This window comes from Nicotiana tabacum, chromosome 2 (assembly GCF_000715075.1).
Source record: "Nicotiana tabacum cultivar K326 chromosome 2, ASM71507v2, whole genome shotgun sequence".
Lineage (NCBI taxonomy): Eukaryota > Viridiplantae > Streptophyta > Magnoliopsida > Solanales > Solanaceae > Nicotiana > Nicotiana tabacum.
In genome coordinates, this window is record NC_134081.1 from 51,401,213 (window position 1) to 51,418,579 (window position 17,367).

Here is a 17,367-nt window from a genome sequence, read left to right on the forward strand (position 1 = left end):
AAACTCAAGTTACATAACTTTTAAGTTCAAGAACTTTCAAACTTCAACCAAGCACCCTATTCAAGTCCAACCAATCTGGATTACATCCAAACTTTGCACATAAATTCCAAATGACAAAACGAATCTATTCCAAGTCCCGGAACAACAATCCGAATCCGATATTATCAATGTCAACACTTGGTCAAACTTATGAATTTTTCAAACCTTCAAACTTCAAACTTTCGGCAAATAGAGCCAAAACAACCTAGGAACCTCCAAATCTAAATTCGGACATACACTAAGTCCAAAATCATTATAAGAACCTATTGGAACCATCAAATCGCCATCCGAGGTCATCTACTCAAAAGTTAAATCTGATCAACTATTCCAACTTAAGCTTCCAAAATGAGATTAGGTGTTCTAATCACTCTCAAACCTTCACAAAACCAACTCAAACATCCCGGCCGGATCGTTACACCACTATAGCATGACTTCCATTCATTGTTCTTTATATGAGTTATGAAGTCTAAAGCTTATGATCACACATCGATCCCATGTCATAGGTTCCGTAGGTTGGATAAGAGACATGTCATGTGGTTATCTGACTCTTAGGATCGAGTTTCCAAGAGCTATCGCTATTGGGGTTATAATATTTCATTCAAGGTGAATCGTATTGGAATAGTCGTTTCAAGTTCTCCATGAGCATAAGATCTTTCGAGAGATATGTTTGGAATGTCATAGACCTACTATTCGTATGAAATATTGTTCCACTCTTACCGACATCAAAGTTCCTTATGTATTATGCCACGATAGTTGAATCTCTTTATAAGCGTCTTGTCCTTGTTATTGAAGATCGTTCCAAAGTTAGTATATATCGATTAGTGAGTTCTCATAAATGATTTAGCTTCTGATGTAACAGAGTTTATATGTTCCCTAAAAGTAAGCCTTAGCATCCTAGGTTGAGTCGTCTAATGGTATATGTGTATAAGTGAGTCCTACTACAAAAGTGTAATGATCATATAGAGTCTCCTTATGCTTGTAATTGCAGAATATTATCAGGTGAAGGTCATATCATAATAAGCTTTCATAGGGCGATATAGAGTTCCACGTGTGATCGAGTTCCTAATTTTCCATTATGGGGTTAGTGTATTCTACATAAGATGAACTATGTGGATGACTTCCAAAGTATTGTTAAAGGTTTATAGAATATAAAGTAAGATGAATCATGTGAATAGCTTCAGGGGTTCGTCAACGTGTTATAGGTCCTACCGAGGATGAGTTATAAGGATGGTTTCCAAGTATCGTCCAGGGATTATATATATAGACTATTACTTAAGTTGAACTATATCGATAACTTCAGGATTAGCGATAATGGATTATAGAAGGTTGCTTAAGATGAATTATATTGGTAGTTTTCCGGTCGTTGTTGGGGGGGGGGGGGGGGGGATGGATAATCCCTACTTAAGATGACTTACGATGATAGTTTCTGAATTACCGTTATTGGGTTACAGATTATTACTTAAGTTGAATCTATGTCTAGCTTTCAGTGGATTGTTGATGGGTTATAGATCGTAAAGTAGGTCAGATGTTGTCGACAATATCCAAATTACTATTATTGGGTTATAGGGCATCCTTTAAGATAGATCACGTTAACATAGCCATTTTGAGCCTTTCATGAGAATAAGATTGCTCAGAGGACTAGAGTACAAGCTCCGAAAGTATCGAGCATAGAATATAGAACAGTAACCACATATGTTTATATTGTATTCATCTCCTTTGACAGGAAATCCTATCATGTGTTTCCTTTCCCTTCTTATATGATCAGGTTCTATAGGACGAGAAGTCATGGGTCTTTTATTCGTATATCTGATGTTCACTTGCCCCTTTCATATGCTATTGTTCTTATCATAGAGAGCTTTTAGATGATCTCATAGAACTTCTGGTCTAGCAGAGAATATCAGGGTTTTTACATGAGAGTAATCCACAATGTCGTAAATATATCTGATGAACCAGCTCCATAAGCTAAAGACTTTATCTGGTTATGTGTGATGCTTCCATAAGTTAATAAACAGAGAGTCCAAGAATGCTATCGAGGTACCCATATATGTGCATGATACGGAAATGGTCACTTGCATATTCATACATTATATACCCTATGGATGGTCCGATGAAACGCATTGGTGCATGGTAGCCATGTAATATTCATACATTACATTCCTATGGACGGCCTTCATTTGTGATCCTATATGATCTATAGTATTATTTGAGATATTCATGTCACATGTACTAAATTAATCGCTTACCCAAAGAATGTCAATCATATTAAATCATGCGTAATGACTTCCATAATGAAATGTTATCCCAAGAATGTTAATTATTTGCTCATGTGCTACTTGATACAACTAATCCAAATGCATAACACGAGGCCTTTGTGGCTTAGTCAGTTCATGTGATCCCGTGCACAAGGCCTTTGCGACTTAATTAGTTCATGTGATCTCGTGCACCAGGCCCTAGCGGTTTAATCACTTGCTTATGTATTATATGCCCTAATTGTGGCTCACTTGCTCATGTGTAATATTAATTGCAAAGACTTAACAACATGTGTAATTTACAAAGACCTAAATGCTCTAAAATAACATGTTCCAAAGTGCTTCATTGAAAATCCATAAGACGTATATGATATAATAACAGCAGGACTTGACATGTGTTTCTATAAGGTATTTCCTAGCCCCTCCCCCTGTATTCATTTGATTATGCTGCATCTATCTCTTTTTTGAGCTTCAGTACTAGTACTGTCATATGTTATTTTGTCTTCCTTATATATACTAGTACAATTCTATTTGCACTCACATCCCTTTTATCGGGGGGCATTGAATTCACTGCAGGTTCAGATGCACAGGTTGACAAACCTCCCCGCTAGGCAGTTGCTACACTTCAACTACAGTTGGTGAGCCTCACTTACTACCTAGGGTCGAGTTTAGAGTTTTGTTATGTATACAGATATTTTGGGTAGGTCGGGGTCCTGTTCCGACACTTCTAGTTTTAGACTATACTAGAGGCTTCATAGGCATATGTTGAGGCTTTCATATATGCATAGAAGCTACTACTTAGTTTTTCAGATGATTTATGTTTCAGTCTTTTATATTTAGACCCTCAATTTTTGTTATATACATGTAGCTCTTTATAGAAGCATGTTGTTATCTTTTCTTTATAGATGTTCTAGGTTTATATAATTGTTATAAGAGATATGACAAGTTTGTTTGCTTAGTCAAGTTAAGGCACCGGGTGTCGGTATGCCTCACCCAGGCCTGCGGCGTGACAATAAAAAAGTACAAATCTCAAAATTTCTTGTAAACAATGTTACACTTGCTTAGACACACATTGTCCTTAGGGGTCGTTTTGTTATCAGGATCAAAATACTAATTTCGATATAAAATTTGGGTTTATATTTATCACTAATATTTGATTATGAGTATAAGCTAATATCGGAATAAATTTTATCTTACAATTTTTGTATTATTTATCTTAGACAAAATACATAGTTTACCCATCGACCTTGCAGCGAAATCCCTGTTACACACCCCTCGTTCATGGAAAACCTTTCACACACTCAACCTTTCAAAAGTGTGCCTAAGACACACCACTTTTGTGCTTGATCAATTTTTCAGATAACGTGAAAGTCACGACCTAATAAGGTCGTGACACGTGTCATTGACTTTAAAAAAGAAAAAAAATATTACTAGAAATTAAAATTAAAACCCATCTTTTTCATCTTCCCATTTTCTATTTTAAGCAACATTGTTGCTGCCACCATGGTTGTTTGTGAGAAAGTTTCCAACAATACCAAAATTCAACCACATTATCTAAATAACTAGCAAAAAATAATCGAGCAACAAATTGAGTTCAACAACCCAATGTTCAACAAGACCCAATTGAATTTTCAAGCTTTTTTCGATACCCCAACAATGACGGATTCTAGATTTTTTCACCAAACCTTCAATACTACTGTTAAATCTTTTAAATCTAACACAAATAAATGATTTCACAATAGTTGGATAATAAACCAACAAAAATCTCTCAATTTTAGATCTAAAATTCTATGTTCTTTCAAAAATTCTATTTGGGGAAGAAGATGAGGGGGAGGGTGGTCTGAAAGGTTGAGTGTGTAAAAGGTTTCCTATGAAGGAGAGGTGTGTAATAGGAATTTTGCTGTAAGGTTGATGGGTAAACTATATATTTTGTCTTTATCTCACATTGAATATGGATTAATCTCACAATAACTGTGTTACCAACCAAATGGTTCCTTTCTGTAGTAATATTAAAGAAAAACTATAATTCATATTAGTTATTCCTCTCCGTTTCAATCTAAATGACATATTATCTTGTTAATTCGTTTAAAAAATAATTATATATTTTTATATTTGGAAATAATTTAATTTTAAACTTTTTATTTTATCAATTTTACCCTTACGGGAAGTCTTTATAGCCATACAAATGTCATGGGCCCACAAAACTTTTACCCTCTAAACTTTTAAGATCACAAATTTCAAAAATCTTCTTTTTATTTTTAAAGTTTCTACCATATAAATTGAAATTGAGGGAGCAGATTATATTTAGGTTTACAGCTTGTTTGGATGGTTGTTATGTATCGTTTCATAATATATTATATCATATTGTATTATACTGTATTGTTTCGTTGAAAATAATATTTGGATAGATTATATTATTTTCTGTCTTTTCATAATGCCACACACCAATTATTTAAAGGATAAGCTTATAATGTTATAAAAAAATATATGATACGAGGTAGAGTCATTATAAAAATGATAGAATATAGAGTAAAATATAATTATTAAGGACAAAATGAGAAAAAGAAGAAGAAGAAAACGATGATATTATACCAAATGAGTCAATACACATTTCATCGTTACATAACGACATATTTCACAATATGATACAAAATAATTTAAGTAACAATCAAAATAAATATTGTATTTATAGTAAAAATACGATATAATATACTCCCCGTTTTAATTTAGATGAGGTAGTTTGACTTGACACAGATATTAATAAAAAAGAGGGAGACTTTTGAAACCCGTGATCTTAAAAGATTTAGGGATAAAAGTTTTGTGGGGCCATGACATTTGTGTGATTATAAAAGCTTCTCATTAAGGGTAAAATGGATAAAATAAAAATTTTAAAATTAAATTATTTACAATTATAAAAACATGTCATTATTTTTAAAACAAATTAATAAAAAAACTGTGTCATCTAAATTAAAACAGAGGGAGCAGTAGATAATAACCATTCAAACAAGCTGTTAGAATAAAAAATGTGGGGTGGGGTAATAGGGGTGACTAATACTCCCTCCGTTCCAGTTTATGTGAAACTATTTTCTTTTTGGTTTGTTAAAAAAAAAAAATTTTTTTTTTAAATTTAAAAATAATTTAGCTTAAATTTTTAATTATACCCTTAAATTTGTGTGGTTATAAGTTTTATAACCACACAAATAATGGGTATTTTTTTTTTTTTTTTTGACTCGTTTAGTACCCAGTCAAACAGAGTCGGAGGCTCTTTTTCCCCTTCAGCAAAATCCTTTTTTCTTCCACGATAGGATTGGTTCAGCATCAAATCTAGGCTTCAGCACTGCAATCTCCGTCTTTCTGCAAACTCAATTAATCCCCTCTACCACTCTTCCACCTTCAGGTACTTCAAACCCTCGCCTCCGTTATTTTTTTTTGCATCATTCTATACGATGAACATAACAAGATCTACTGTTTTTCGTTGTTGTATGAATATTCGATTAGATCTGGCGATTTCTGTGAATTTTTTGCTTACTTTTGCTCCAGTAATATCGTTGATGCTACTTTGTGCTTTTCAAAGGTCTTTCATCTAGGCCATTCATTTTTCTTTTGTGGAATTTGAGGCTCTTTGGTATTTGATATGAGATTTTAACATGTTTATCAGATTTGAGCTTGGGTTTGAAGGTAAGGAAGTAACTTATGGCGTCAAAGCGCATATTGAAGGAGCTGAAGGATTTGCAGAAGGACCCTCCCACATCATGCAGCGCTGGTATGTTCGCTCTGCTTTTCTTACACTATTGTTTTTAAAATCTCATTAATTTTAGAACTTCTAGCCACATAAAAGTCCGGTTTAATCTAAGTGGTTTCTTGAAAAAAATTAGTTTATTTACCTTTTTAATAGCAAAATTGCAATGAATGCTTGTATAAACTTATCGATGTAATTGGTTGTTTCATTTGTACTACAACTCAATGTGGACTTGATCAAATAGCACTTTTGTCTCATGTGGGGCTATCCACCCTTAAGAAGAAATCTTCTTGCCATGATGTAAGGGGTAAATTCTCTACTGTCTATCAGGGAAGGGACAGCAACACAACTGCTAAAAGCGAATAAAAATATTAAAGTAAATGTGATAAATATAAAGAGACAGAAATATAGCGTAAAAACGGAGAGGGGTAGAATCTTATTAATGTTGTGTTCTTGTGATACAACCAGTGTAATATGTAAAGATTAGCGTACAAGAAATCTTGAGATCTGTTCTCTGCCCTTGTCGATGGGGAGTTGGGGCTCTAACTTTCACGGTCATAGCTGCTTGTTCTAAATTTTATGTGTAGAAAGAATAATATTTTCATGTACAGTCAGACCTCTTTATAACAACATCCCTATATAACAGTCATTCACTATAAAAGCCAAGTTTTTCTCAGAACCGATTTTAAGTTATATTTTACCTTTCTATAATAACTTTTTACCTATAAAAACAACAACTATATTTATAACAGAATGCTCTTTGTAAAATTACCCATTTATAAGTACGCCGAACTTAATCCTACCCCGAGGGAGTAGAGAGACTGTTTACGAAAGACCCTCGACTCAAGAAGATGAAAAGAGATAATATATCAGTACCCTCAACAGAAACCATAGGAATAATAACATCATAAAAACCAGAAAATAGATGAAACGCAAAAGCAATAGCCAGTAAATAGACCCGGCACTATGAAAAATGGAAAAGTAGTGAGAAAATAGCATTAACCACTAGCAGTCTAAGACAAAAATACTATAAGACTAGCCTCACATTGGTACGAAGTAGAAATAGGCTCAAATACCTCCTAACCTACAACCCTAATGCTCGACCTCCACAGCTTCCTATCAAGGGCCCTCGGAAATTTGAAGTCACGCCATGTCCTGCCTGATCACCCCTCCCCAGTACTTCTTAGGCCGCCCTCTACCTCTTCTCGTGCCTTCCAAAGGCATCTGCTCACTCCTCCTTATCAGGACATCTGAGCTTCTCCTCTGTACGTGCTCGAACCATCTGAGTCTCGCTTTCCGCATCTTTTCATCAATGGGAACCACGCACACCTTTTCCCGAATATGCTCATTCCTAATCTTATCCATTCTAGTGTGCCCGCTCATCCACCTCAACATCCTCATTCCTGCAACTTTCATCTTCTGAATATATGAGTTCTTAACTGGCCAACACTCAGTCCCATACAACATGGCCGGTCTAACCACTGCTCTATAAAACTTACCTTTGAGTATCAGTGGCACTTTCTTATCACACAGGTGACAGGACTCCAGATGCTAACCTCTACTTCATCCACCCCACTGCAATACGGTGTGTGACATCCTCGTCGATCTTTCCATCCCCCTGGATAACCGACCAAGGTACTTGAAACTGCCTCTTATGGGGATGACCGATGACCTGTGATTTAAGCCTCACGTCCATGCGAGCTTCCCTCGGCTCGGCGCTGAACTTGCACTCCAGGTATTCCGTCTTAGTCCTGCTCAGCTTGAAACCCTTAGACTCAAGGTCCTGTCTCCAAACCTCCAGCCTCTCGTTAACATCGGCTCGCGTCTCATCTATCAGAATTATGTCGTCAGTGAATAACATACACCATGGCACCTCCACTTGAATATGGTGTGTTAGTGCGTCCATCACCAAGGTAAATAAGAACGGGCTGAGCGCAGATCCTTGATGTAACCCCATAACAACCGGAAAATGCTCCGAGTCGCCTCTTACTGTCTTAACCCGAGTCTTAGCTCCATCATACATGTCCTTAAGTGCCCTAATATAGGCAACCGACACACTTTATGCTTCCAGGACTTCACTATAGCAGCCAAAAAATATCGGAACAAATGATGTTATAAAGATGTTTGACTGTATATGAAAGGTGATGTCGTCTGTTATTGCATGACTGTCAGATATTTAAAGAGCTCTTATTTATAATGGAAGAGTACAGCTACCTACTACCTTGGTGGGTGTAAAATTGAAGCCTAATCCCCTTAATATAAGGAAGTGACTCCTTTCTTTATGGAGTGGTTGTTCAGCCGTATTTTGAAGGATGAGAGAGTGGCTCATCATTTAATGATCAGTCAGTTATTCCTCCTTAACTTGGTCCTAAGTAAGATAAGTTTGCCCATATGGTTCGTATGGCCTATTACAGGAGCTATCGCATGGCTCGTTGCTGGAGATGATCGTAAGACTCATTATAGGATACACTCATATGACCCGTTGCAAGAGACAATCGTGTGGTCTGTAGAGAACATGGTATGTTGGCAGGCCTAAATACAGGCATGTCGGTTCCTTATAGAGGAGGTTTAGAACCTCATGCATGCAGAAACACATGATAAGTAGATTTCATGGAGGCATGCATGAGGATCACTATAATGGGTGATAATGGGTTATTGGGTGATAATCATAGTTTCGTGGGGACCTGATAGAGACGTGATTTTGGTGAGATCGTTGCCCAAACATCTCGGTGGTGGTTAAGGAGTCTATTGGACTTTCAACTTTATTCCTTTAGACTTGGTCAAAGGCAGAATCATGGGCAAGTCATGGATCCAACACGTGGAGGTCGTGGCCCGTAACTTGACGACAAAACTGTTCAAATTCTTGGGCCCAACACTGTAAGCGTTTCGGGAGAGATTGTTCAACCGTGGAGTTGCTCGTGCAAGAAGGTGAATGTGGGTACCTGAGCCTTAGTAGTATGAAGGCTTGTTCAATGGATAAGTCATGTGAGCCTATGGGTGGGACGTGTATTTTCGACCACTGCACACGGGAAAGAATAATATAAAAGATTATGTATGGCAAGATAAAAGTGCGTCTGGACCCCAGAACAAGTTAAGAATCAAACATCAAAAGTTATGTTCCATTATTGTTATTGTAGCTTTTCTTTTTCCATATTCTCTTGGTTTTATTTTAGAAGTAAGGAGTTCTGGTATTGATTAAATAGGACTTAATGCCCAAGTGCAGTTCACTTGCATTTGTTAAAAGTTAAAACTTTAAGTGACTCCTTTATTCCCAAGATAAAACATGACCTCGGAGGTATGCTGTCATTGACTGTAGCCTTTGTAGAATATTTCATTTATGATGACATCTCTCCAGCTGTCTTAGAATTTATTGTTTTCTGCAGCCATCTGGAAGCAACATCCTGATGATGATATTAATTGTTGAAATGCGATTACTTGTTGGGTCATATTTATTTCAATAAACAATTCCTCATCTGAATGTTCTGCTACATCTGAATGGTATTAATATTCTAAAATGATTTTAATTTGTTTACTACTTCATCTAAACAGGTCCTGTGGCTGAGGACATGTTCCATTGGCAAGCAACAATCATGGGGCCTACAGATAGCCCTTATGCAGGGGGTGTATTCTTGGTTTCTATTCATTTCCCTCCTGATTATCCGTTCAAGCCACCTAAGGTATGCTTATGCTTCAGAATATCTCTTGTTCCATTGCTTGTGTTGATTTTTTATGCCATTATTGACTTTGACGAACTGGAGAATAATCATTTTGAACGCATGTGATCAATTGGAAATGAATTTATTTTTGATTTTTTTCTGTTAAACGAGCAGGAAAGATTTGTAAGTCTAGACGTAACAAAATATTTCAGTGCCCATATATGGTTAACACTTTTAACTGTGTCTAACCTTCTTTATCTTAAAAATTTAAGTGCCATAAAATTTTACCTTGCTGTAAGAAGTGCTAACGTTTCGTAGTGTGGGACATGCTCTTCACTTCTTGGTTTTACATTCTATAAGCATGAGCTTAGGCCTAAACCTAAGGGAGCATAATCCATACTCCATTGCAGCTAGCTTCATTTCCCTCGGGCTAAATTATATCATATACCTCCTTCTGATTCTCCCTACTGCTTGGAAGATGATATAGGTCAGAGTCTTGGAAAAAGCTCTGAAAACGTTTGCCTTCTCTAGGTTCTCTGTCTTTGGGTACTAGAGTGCATTCATTCATTTGGCTGCCTTTAAAAAGAAAATTGTTAGTTTGACTAACATGGGCATAAGTTGTCTCAGTTTTGGTTTCTTTAGCCTTGTGATGATTAGAGGGAGAGGTCAGATCAATGGAGGGCTGACATTAGTTTGCTGTTAGATAAGTTTACTTATGTTGGTTCTCTAGTTTCGTGAAATACTTATATGAAATGCTGTGCAGTATAATTTCCTTTTTTGCTAACTCCGAATGTTTTTGATAAGCTCAGTTTGTGGTGATGATCTGATAAGCTTTTCACTGGCTCAGGTTTCATTTCGAACTAAGGTTTTCCACCCTAACATCAATAGCAATGGAAGCATTTGTCTGGATATTCTTAAAGAGCAGTGGAGTCCAGCACTGACCATATCTAAGGTTGGACCTTGGTCTTTCTTTCACCTTCCATTCAATGTTAAATGCTTTTAAATTGCTTACTGAAATGGATCAAACTTCAAAGCCACACTTGAAAGAGATTGTAGTTCACATCTTAAGTTTAACATGTTGGTGCATAATATTATTTTGGTGAAGATTTCTCCAAATGATCTGCAGGTAAGTTTTATACCCCTGTTGACTCTTGGGCTCATTTGTCTTTATAAGTAAATTAACTTCTTTGGTTTACGCCTGGGTTTATATTCTTTGCTTTTAAATGGCTGTTAACGTTTGGATATCTGAATAGGCTGTTGGTATGTTTTCAGGTCCTGTTGTCCATCTGCTCTCTATTGACAGACCCAAATCCAGACGATCCTCTTGTACCAGAAATTGCTCATATGTACAAGACTGACAGGTCCAAATATGAGGCCACTGCTCGTAGCTGGACACAGAAATATGCTATGGGATAATAGCAAAAGTGTCGCTGGGCATGTCAGAGACTTTTGTAGCTGCACCGTCTTAATTGTGCTTGGGTGAAAGAATAAAATGTGGGTAAGGAACTTAAAATTTACTTCTTTCTCCCGTTGTGTGGTTGTCAAGAGACTCAGTTCTTTCAAATTTGTGAATATCTATTTGATGAATGTTAGCAAGGGGGAAAATGTAATGTAACTTGTACTTTGGTTGCCTGTCTGACATGCTTCTTTCCCTAATTTTGCCAATTTGCATGACTAGTTGGAGCCATCGTTGGAAAGACAATTATTATTGATACCGATATTGACCTGACGGCTTGAGATGGCAACTTGCGTGGCTAGTATGTTTCCGTCTTTGGAATGATAATTGTGGTTGGATTTTGTAATGCTCAAGCTTGGACAAGTCTTTATGTGAGATGGCAAGTTGGCTGATCAGCTTGGTTTGACGTTGGAATTTTAGTGCTAATATGACTGATACCTAGGATGGTAAGTGAATGCTTCCTTGCAAAGTAGGGAAAATGCTTTTTCTAAGGCTTGACTATGCTTTTTACTGTCGGGTGCCAATACTTTTGTCAATCATCTGGGTCCTTAGTCTTACAAGTGCCCTTCACAGTGGCTTTTCGAACTGGCCAATTACCAGTATGGATTAGATGACGAATTATTCAACAAAACTGAGCATCTGATTTACTTTAACACGCATTCCCTGTTTATAGGTTCATATGCGATGGGTGTGTATCACGATGAAGCCAATGCGAAACGTTGCTGAATTCTTTAAGAATCTGAGGTTTTCTCACGGCAAATAACCCTTTGCCTTACCAACAAATATTAATTACCAACACATGCCCTTTCAAACCTTGGAATGAAGAGATTGAAAGAGTTACTGTTCCTATTAGGCGCAGTTAACTAAAGAATTGAGCCAAATTTGATTGTTCAGTTTGTATGCGTTCTTGTTAGCATGCAATTTGCCAATAAAGCACAACCTGGTATACTATGCTCCAGCAATACGTGGATTTGGGGAATGATTGGCCAACGCTAGGTCCATTGTGTGTGTAACTTTACCTCGGTAAAAAGTTTATTTTCACGTCTTAAACTCTTGTACGATGACAACTTTACTATTGCTTCCACGATGACAACTTTACTATTGCTTCGAACAAAATTTGGCATGCCCCAAGAAAGTGTCAATGCCATGTGCGAAGGGTAAGCGAATGGAAGCGAAGAAATGAGTCATAATCGATAACGGGCCCCTGCTTGCCGTTTGGGTTAGACTTTACTAGATTGAGGAATACCCCAGTGCCAGGTGTTGGAGTTGAAAGGTGAAATCATTTTGCAGCCAAAATTTATTAATGGGAATTGAGTGATTGAATAGGCTTAGTTAGATCCTTAGTACGTGGCTCTCTAACGAGAGTAGGTATATTATGACTTGGTTATGGATGGGCACAGTAGTCGTTCTAATAATAGACTTTTCTGTAGTTAAAAGAGTAGTTGTAGGGTTGAAAGCTGTGTGTGTTTGTCGCTTGGTTTACAAGCAAACAGGTTTAGAATTAGCCTCCCCTACTGCAAATTATGATGCACGTGCCTTGTATTGGGGTCTCTTCATCACTTTGCTTTCTCTTCAAGCCAACAACCTACTCCCTATTTACTTTTCAACGTGTTGAGTGGCCTTTTTGATGCCATGATCGTAGCCCCTCCCTCGTCGTCTTTTGCAACTGCTAGTATATTCTCCTATTCAATTTCCAAAAAAAAAAAAAAAAAAAATTGACAAAGATTTTCATTTTTGAGATAAATCCCATTTAGTTGGGAGATGAATCAAACGATGTAGTCATGTAGGAGAGAGAGAGAGAGAACACGAAAAGGACAAAGAAAGGCTAAACTTAGTGTATTAAACTTCAGTGAGTTAAACCAATGGGATTAGATCTGTATATAGGTTAGACATGTTTTTGGTAATATTGTATTTTTTTGGGTATATTTTTTGTAATATTGTGTTTACCCTTAAAACGGATAACAATTAAAGTACACTGTTTTAAATATATGTGGTTCGATTCAGCACAAGCAATCAAGAATGTTAGATAAACAAATTAAAGATATGATAAAAAACCAAACCAGTTGTGACATTGAGTCCGGGCTCGGATTTAAGCTTAATGTTAATTTTGTCCTCGTCCGGACCCTCGATTTGGAGCCAAATACGTATGAAGGATTATGATTAAAATAAGAACCTTTCAATAGTTAGAAAGCAGAGAAATAATTTTGTATTATCTTGATATGCGTGTTACAATGTCTACTGAATAAGACACTTCCCCTTTATATAGTAGGAGAGTTTTACCCTAGTACAATTCTAAAAAAGGTAAAAATCCTCCTTGTACATCAATTACTTATCCGCTACCGACATCGGGCGAGATCTGCGCCGTGATATCCGGTTGGGTGCGGATTTCACGGTCCTCTGTTAGTCGTGTGCAACTGTTTGTCAAGCTTTCCGAGGTCTTGGAGCTCGTTCTGGATTCGAGGAGTGTTGTCTTATCAGGCCGGGCCCGGTGATGAATATCCCGTTCCAGCCTCGAACAAAAAGTTCTCGGATTCGGTCTCTATCTCATACATTCATACTTCGTTTGATTCACCAAGAACTCGGGGTGCGTGTTAGACCTCGAGTTCACCCATATACATTTTGTATGCATAACATGCAGAAAAATTACTTCCCGCGAAGAGAATGGCTTTGTCTCCTTAAAATTTAGAAAAGTCTTGTTTGAAGAAAGTGAATAGTCAATTTTTGCAAAGTGTAATGGGAAATGCATTCCCTTAGGAATCGGCTTTGTTTTAACTATATCTCTAAAGTCTGTCCTCCATCTATAGTACGGTCTAAGTCGGTCGGGTCTTTGGGGAATTTTGCGGTGGATTTCAATTTGAATTCTGTGTGATAATTTCACAGTAGTCTCCTCGTATTATTGCTCAAAGATTTCTACAAGTATCGAGTTATGTCTTTTTTCTTATGTCTTCTATAACCTTAGTCCTTGTTCCACTTTTGTTTGTCGTGGAAAATCTGTTCATGGTCTCGCAAATATTAATTAATAATAAATTAAAGAGAAGAGAGGCAGAAGGGAGGGAGGCTGGAAAGTTCGTTTGGGAGTTCTTTTTGGACGTAATTAAAGGAAAACGGTGGGAAGTTTGGTAAAAAGCAAAATGGGCGACCAGGATTTTCCAAATGAAAAGAGAGGGTGAGTGAGAGGGAGTCAAAAACGTTTGACATGTCAACAAATGCCAGCTGTAATAGAGAAGATTCATAGCCCAGGAAATGACATATGCGCCTAATTAGTCCACTCTCTACAGTTCACTTGTACTACTACATTCACTCTCCCTGTATTGGAATCCGATCTTTGTCAAAGAGTGTTGTGGAATAATTAAGGACCGTTTGGCCATAGAATGTTTTTTACTTTTTCTCGAATAATTTTTTTTTCTTTTAAAAATTTGAAAAACTTCAAAAAGGTATTTTTAAAATTTTTTACTTCAGTTCACTCACAAAAATTCAAAAACAAACCAAAATTATATTCATGTCCAAACACAGTTTAAGATTGCTTCATCTTCAATTAGAGATTTTTCAATTTGAAGTTTGAGAATGAATTTTTTTTTAATATGGAACTTTATACCTTTTAAGTGTGCCTATTAGATGTGAATTTGAAAAAGTATGAGTGATTCTAGATAGTAGCGGATGTAGCATTATCATCAATGGTTAGACTAAACTAACTATTATTAAGATCGAGTATATATATATATATATATATATATATATATATATATATATATATAATTCTGGTCCTCGAGGCTTAAATATAAATAAATCACCTAACTTTTTTTTCTTTAACTTCTATTGAGATTTGAACTATAATTTTTTATGATTCATTTCAATTTTATCGACCGATAAGCCAAACATATAACTCATAATTAAAAATATGACTACTTCAATAATAATAATATAAGGATTGAGACCATCAAATTTAAACTTGCAAATGGCTCTCATTTTAAATATGCCTAAAGAAAGAAAGAAAAAAATATCGAAGCCGATTCGATCCAATCCGGGGCACCAACTTAAGATTTTGCAAAAAGTTGAAACAGGCGTGCATTATATATTTGAGTTGAGAAGAACCACTAGATAGTCTTTTCTCTTTAGACCTTTAACTCTTCTCTCACCCTTTTCTGTGTAAATGTCCTGCAACTCCATTGTAGGTTCAGAGTTTTAGGAGAGAGAGAGAGAGAAAGTGAGCTAAGGACGAGGATCGTGTTAGTGGTTTGTTCCCGCCAAAACCTGCAAACTTTTCCCTACTATCAACTTGCCTTCTCTCTTTTCTTCTATTTTTTCAACTAATCCTCCATCATAATAGTACAGTGTCAGTCCAGTGTAGCAAATTACTAGTACTTCAGTTTTTAATAACGTACCCTCACTCAGTCCTTGTGCTTTTACTCTTGTTTCTGTAACTATTTACTCCTTTAAATTAAAGTCCTTCCCCCTCTTGGTTGGTACTTATGTCCATTTGTCCCCCCTCTGTCTCTCTTCATCTCTTTCCATAAATTCATCCCTCTCTACTGCTCACCTCCACTTCACCTCTTTTGGTTAGACCCCAGATTTTACCCCAGAGTTCTGTTAAAAGTTAACCAACAATTTTGAGCTCTGTTTTTTACAACATGATTTTACAACCACCACCAGTAAAATTCTCCGAACACTTGGTCACTACAAACAAGCAAGTTCATGAGCTGAACAAAAGAAGCATGAAGAATCCACAAAAAGTTGTTCGAATCATACTTACCGACGGCGATGCAACGGATTCATCCGACGACGAAGAGGATCAATTCATGGTACGAAGAGTGAAGAGATATGTGACTCAAATCAACTATACACTGCTACCGGAGTCACCAAAGCAAGAGTCTCAACCTCAACAAAGTAGCAGGAAACGGTGTTTGCCTTCATCGGATAGTGATGTCAGCAGCCGGAAAAAATACAGAGGCGTCCGTCAAAGACCATGGGGTCGGTGGGCCGCCGAGATTCGTGACCCTACACGTGGGAAACGTGTCTGGTTAGGAACTTACGACACGCCGGAGGAAGCAGCCACCGTGTACGACAGAGCTGCCGTTATGCTTAAAGGTCCCGACGCCGTTACCAACTTTCCATTAGTCTCGCCGGCGATTGAAACAACGGAGGCGGAGTCCATCATCGTCAGCCCAGCAAGGACTGAAGTTTCTTCAAAGGACGTGGCTTTATCGCCGACGTCCGTTCTCCGTTCTGATGATTTTGGGCCGTTTGATGGCAGCCTAGGGTTTAGCGAAGTGGATGCTTTCGGTTTCGAAATTGACTACCCTTTTGGTCTAACGGGATTTGGAATGTCGGAGAAATATTTCGCCGAGGAATTCAGCGAGTTTGACTTCGACGATTTTGCCCTCGAAGTCAGATAATCGTGAGGGGCAATTTCGTCATTTAAAGAAATGTCCCGGTTTTTGTTGCAATCGGTGACGTGGATTATTTTTGGCGGCAATATACAATGTGCATAGCAATACTGTTGTAGTATACGTCGGAAATCATACGGCGATTTTAGTGAGAGATATTTCCATTTCTTTTCATGGTCAATTATACATATAGGAAATTGTAAAACGACTTATTTGTTTAAAAATTAAGATAAATTGTTAATTATGAGAAGTGTGGAAAGTGGGGTATGTATTGTTTCGTATAAGAAGAGTGTTCGAGAGTGATATTTCTTGGATGTCACGCCTAAGCGTTGAAGAGTGAGTGATATTTATTGTCTTATCAAATTATAATATAATGTGGATGTCTAATAAAGGAAGTGCATAATGTTGAGTGGTATTTTGTTGCAAGTAGCATATATTTTGTGATTATTATTTGGAATTTATGTGGTTTTCATGAATGAACACTTGGCTATAGTGGGTGACTAGCTGGCTAAAACGCCAAATTGATTGGGTAAGTTGTTAGTTTCTAAAGCCAACACGAGTTTTGAAAATTACGAGCACGGGAAACTTCTTAATTCCATTCATTCCGGTTCTTATCCCACGCCCACGCCATGTGGCATACTCCTTGTTTAGTTTCTTTTGCATGGGCTCCACACTATTTCTGTTTTATTAAAATTAATACTGTACACGTTATAGTACAGTTTTTTTAGGTTGCGACTATAATTTAATGAGCAAAAAATAAAATTGATTGGCCAGTCGAAATTAATTACATTTGCTTAGGGTTGCTTATCCGACAGATCATGCTGATATTATGCTTGACTGTTTG

At 37.0% G+C, this 17,367-nt stretch overlaps 2 protein-coding genes across 3 annotated transcripts; both read left to right on the forward strand.

Annotated features, from left to right (window-relative positions):
* The first annotated feature begins 5,539 nt into the window (after positions 1 to 5,539).
* On the forward strand, positions 5,540 to 11,770 carry LOC107810910 (ubiquitin-conjugating enzyme E2-17 kDa). Of its 2 annotated transcripts, XR_001653775.2 has the most exons (6): positions 5,540 to 5,685; positions 5,947 to 6,051; positions 9,577 to 9,704; positions 10,531 to 10,635; positions 10,956 to 11,181; positions 11,362 to 11,770. XR_001653775.2 is itself a non-coding variant. In XM_016635746.2 (5 exons), exons 2-5 carry the CDS (start codon positions 5,982 to 5,984, stop codon positions 11,097 to 11,099), a joined length of 447 nt encoding a protein of 148 aa, XP_016491232.1. In that variant the 5' UTR covers positions 5,540 to 5,685; positions 5,947 to 5,981; the 3' UTR covers positions 11,100 to 11,322. The 2 variants fall into 2 exon arrangements, 1 of the variants encoding a protein (XP_016491232.1); XM_016635746.2 differs by lacking the exon at positions 11,362 to 11,770 and having other exon boundaries at positions 10,956 to 11,322.
* A 3,363-nt stretch (positions 11,771 to 15,133) lies between these two features.
* On the forward strand, positions 15,134 to 16,767 carry LOC107810911 (pathogenesis-related genes transcriptional activator PTI6). The gene has a single exon (XM_016635748.2). The coding sequence runs from the start codon at positions 15,768 to 15,770 to the stop codon at positions 16,530 to 16,532; it is 765 nt and encodes a 254-aa protein (XP_016491234.1). The 5' UTR covers positions 15,134 to 15,767; the 3' UTR covers positions 16,533 to 16,767.
* The last annotated feature ends 600 nt before the right edge of the window (positions 16,768 to 17,367 follow it).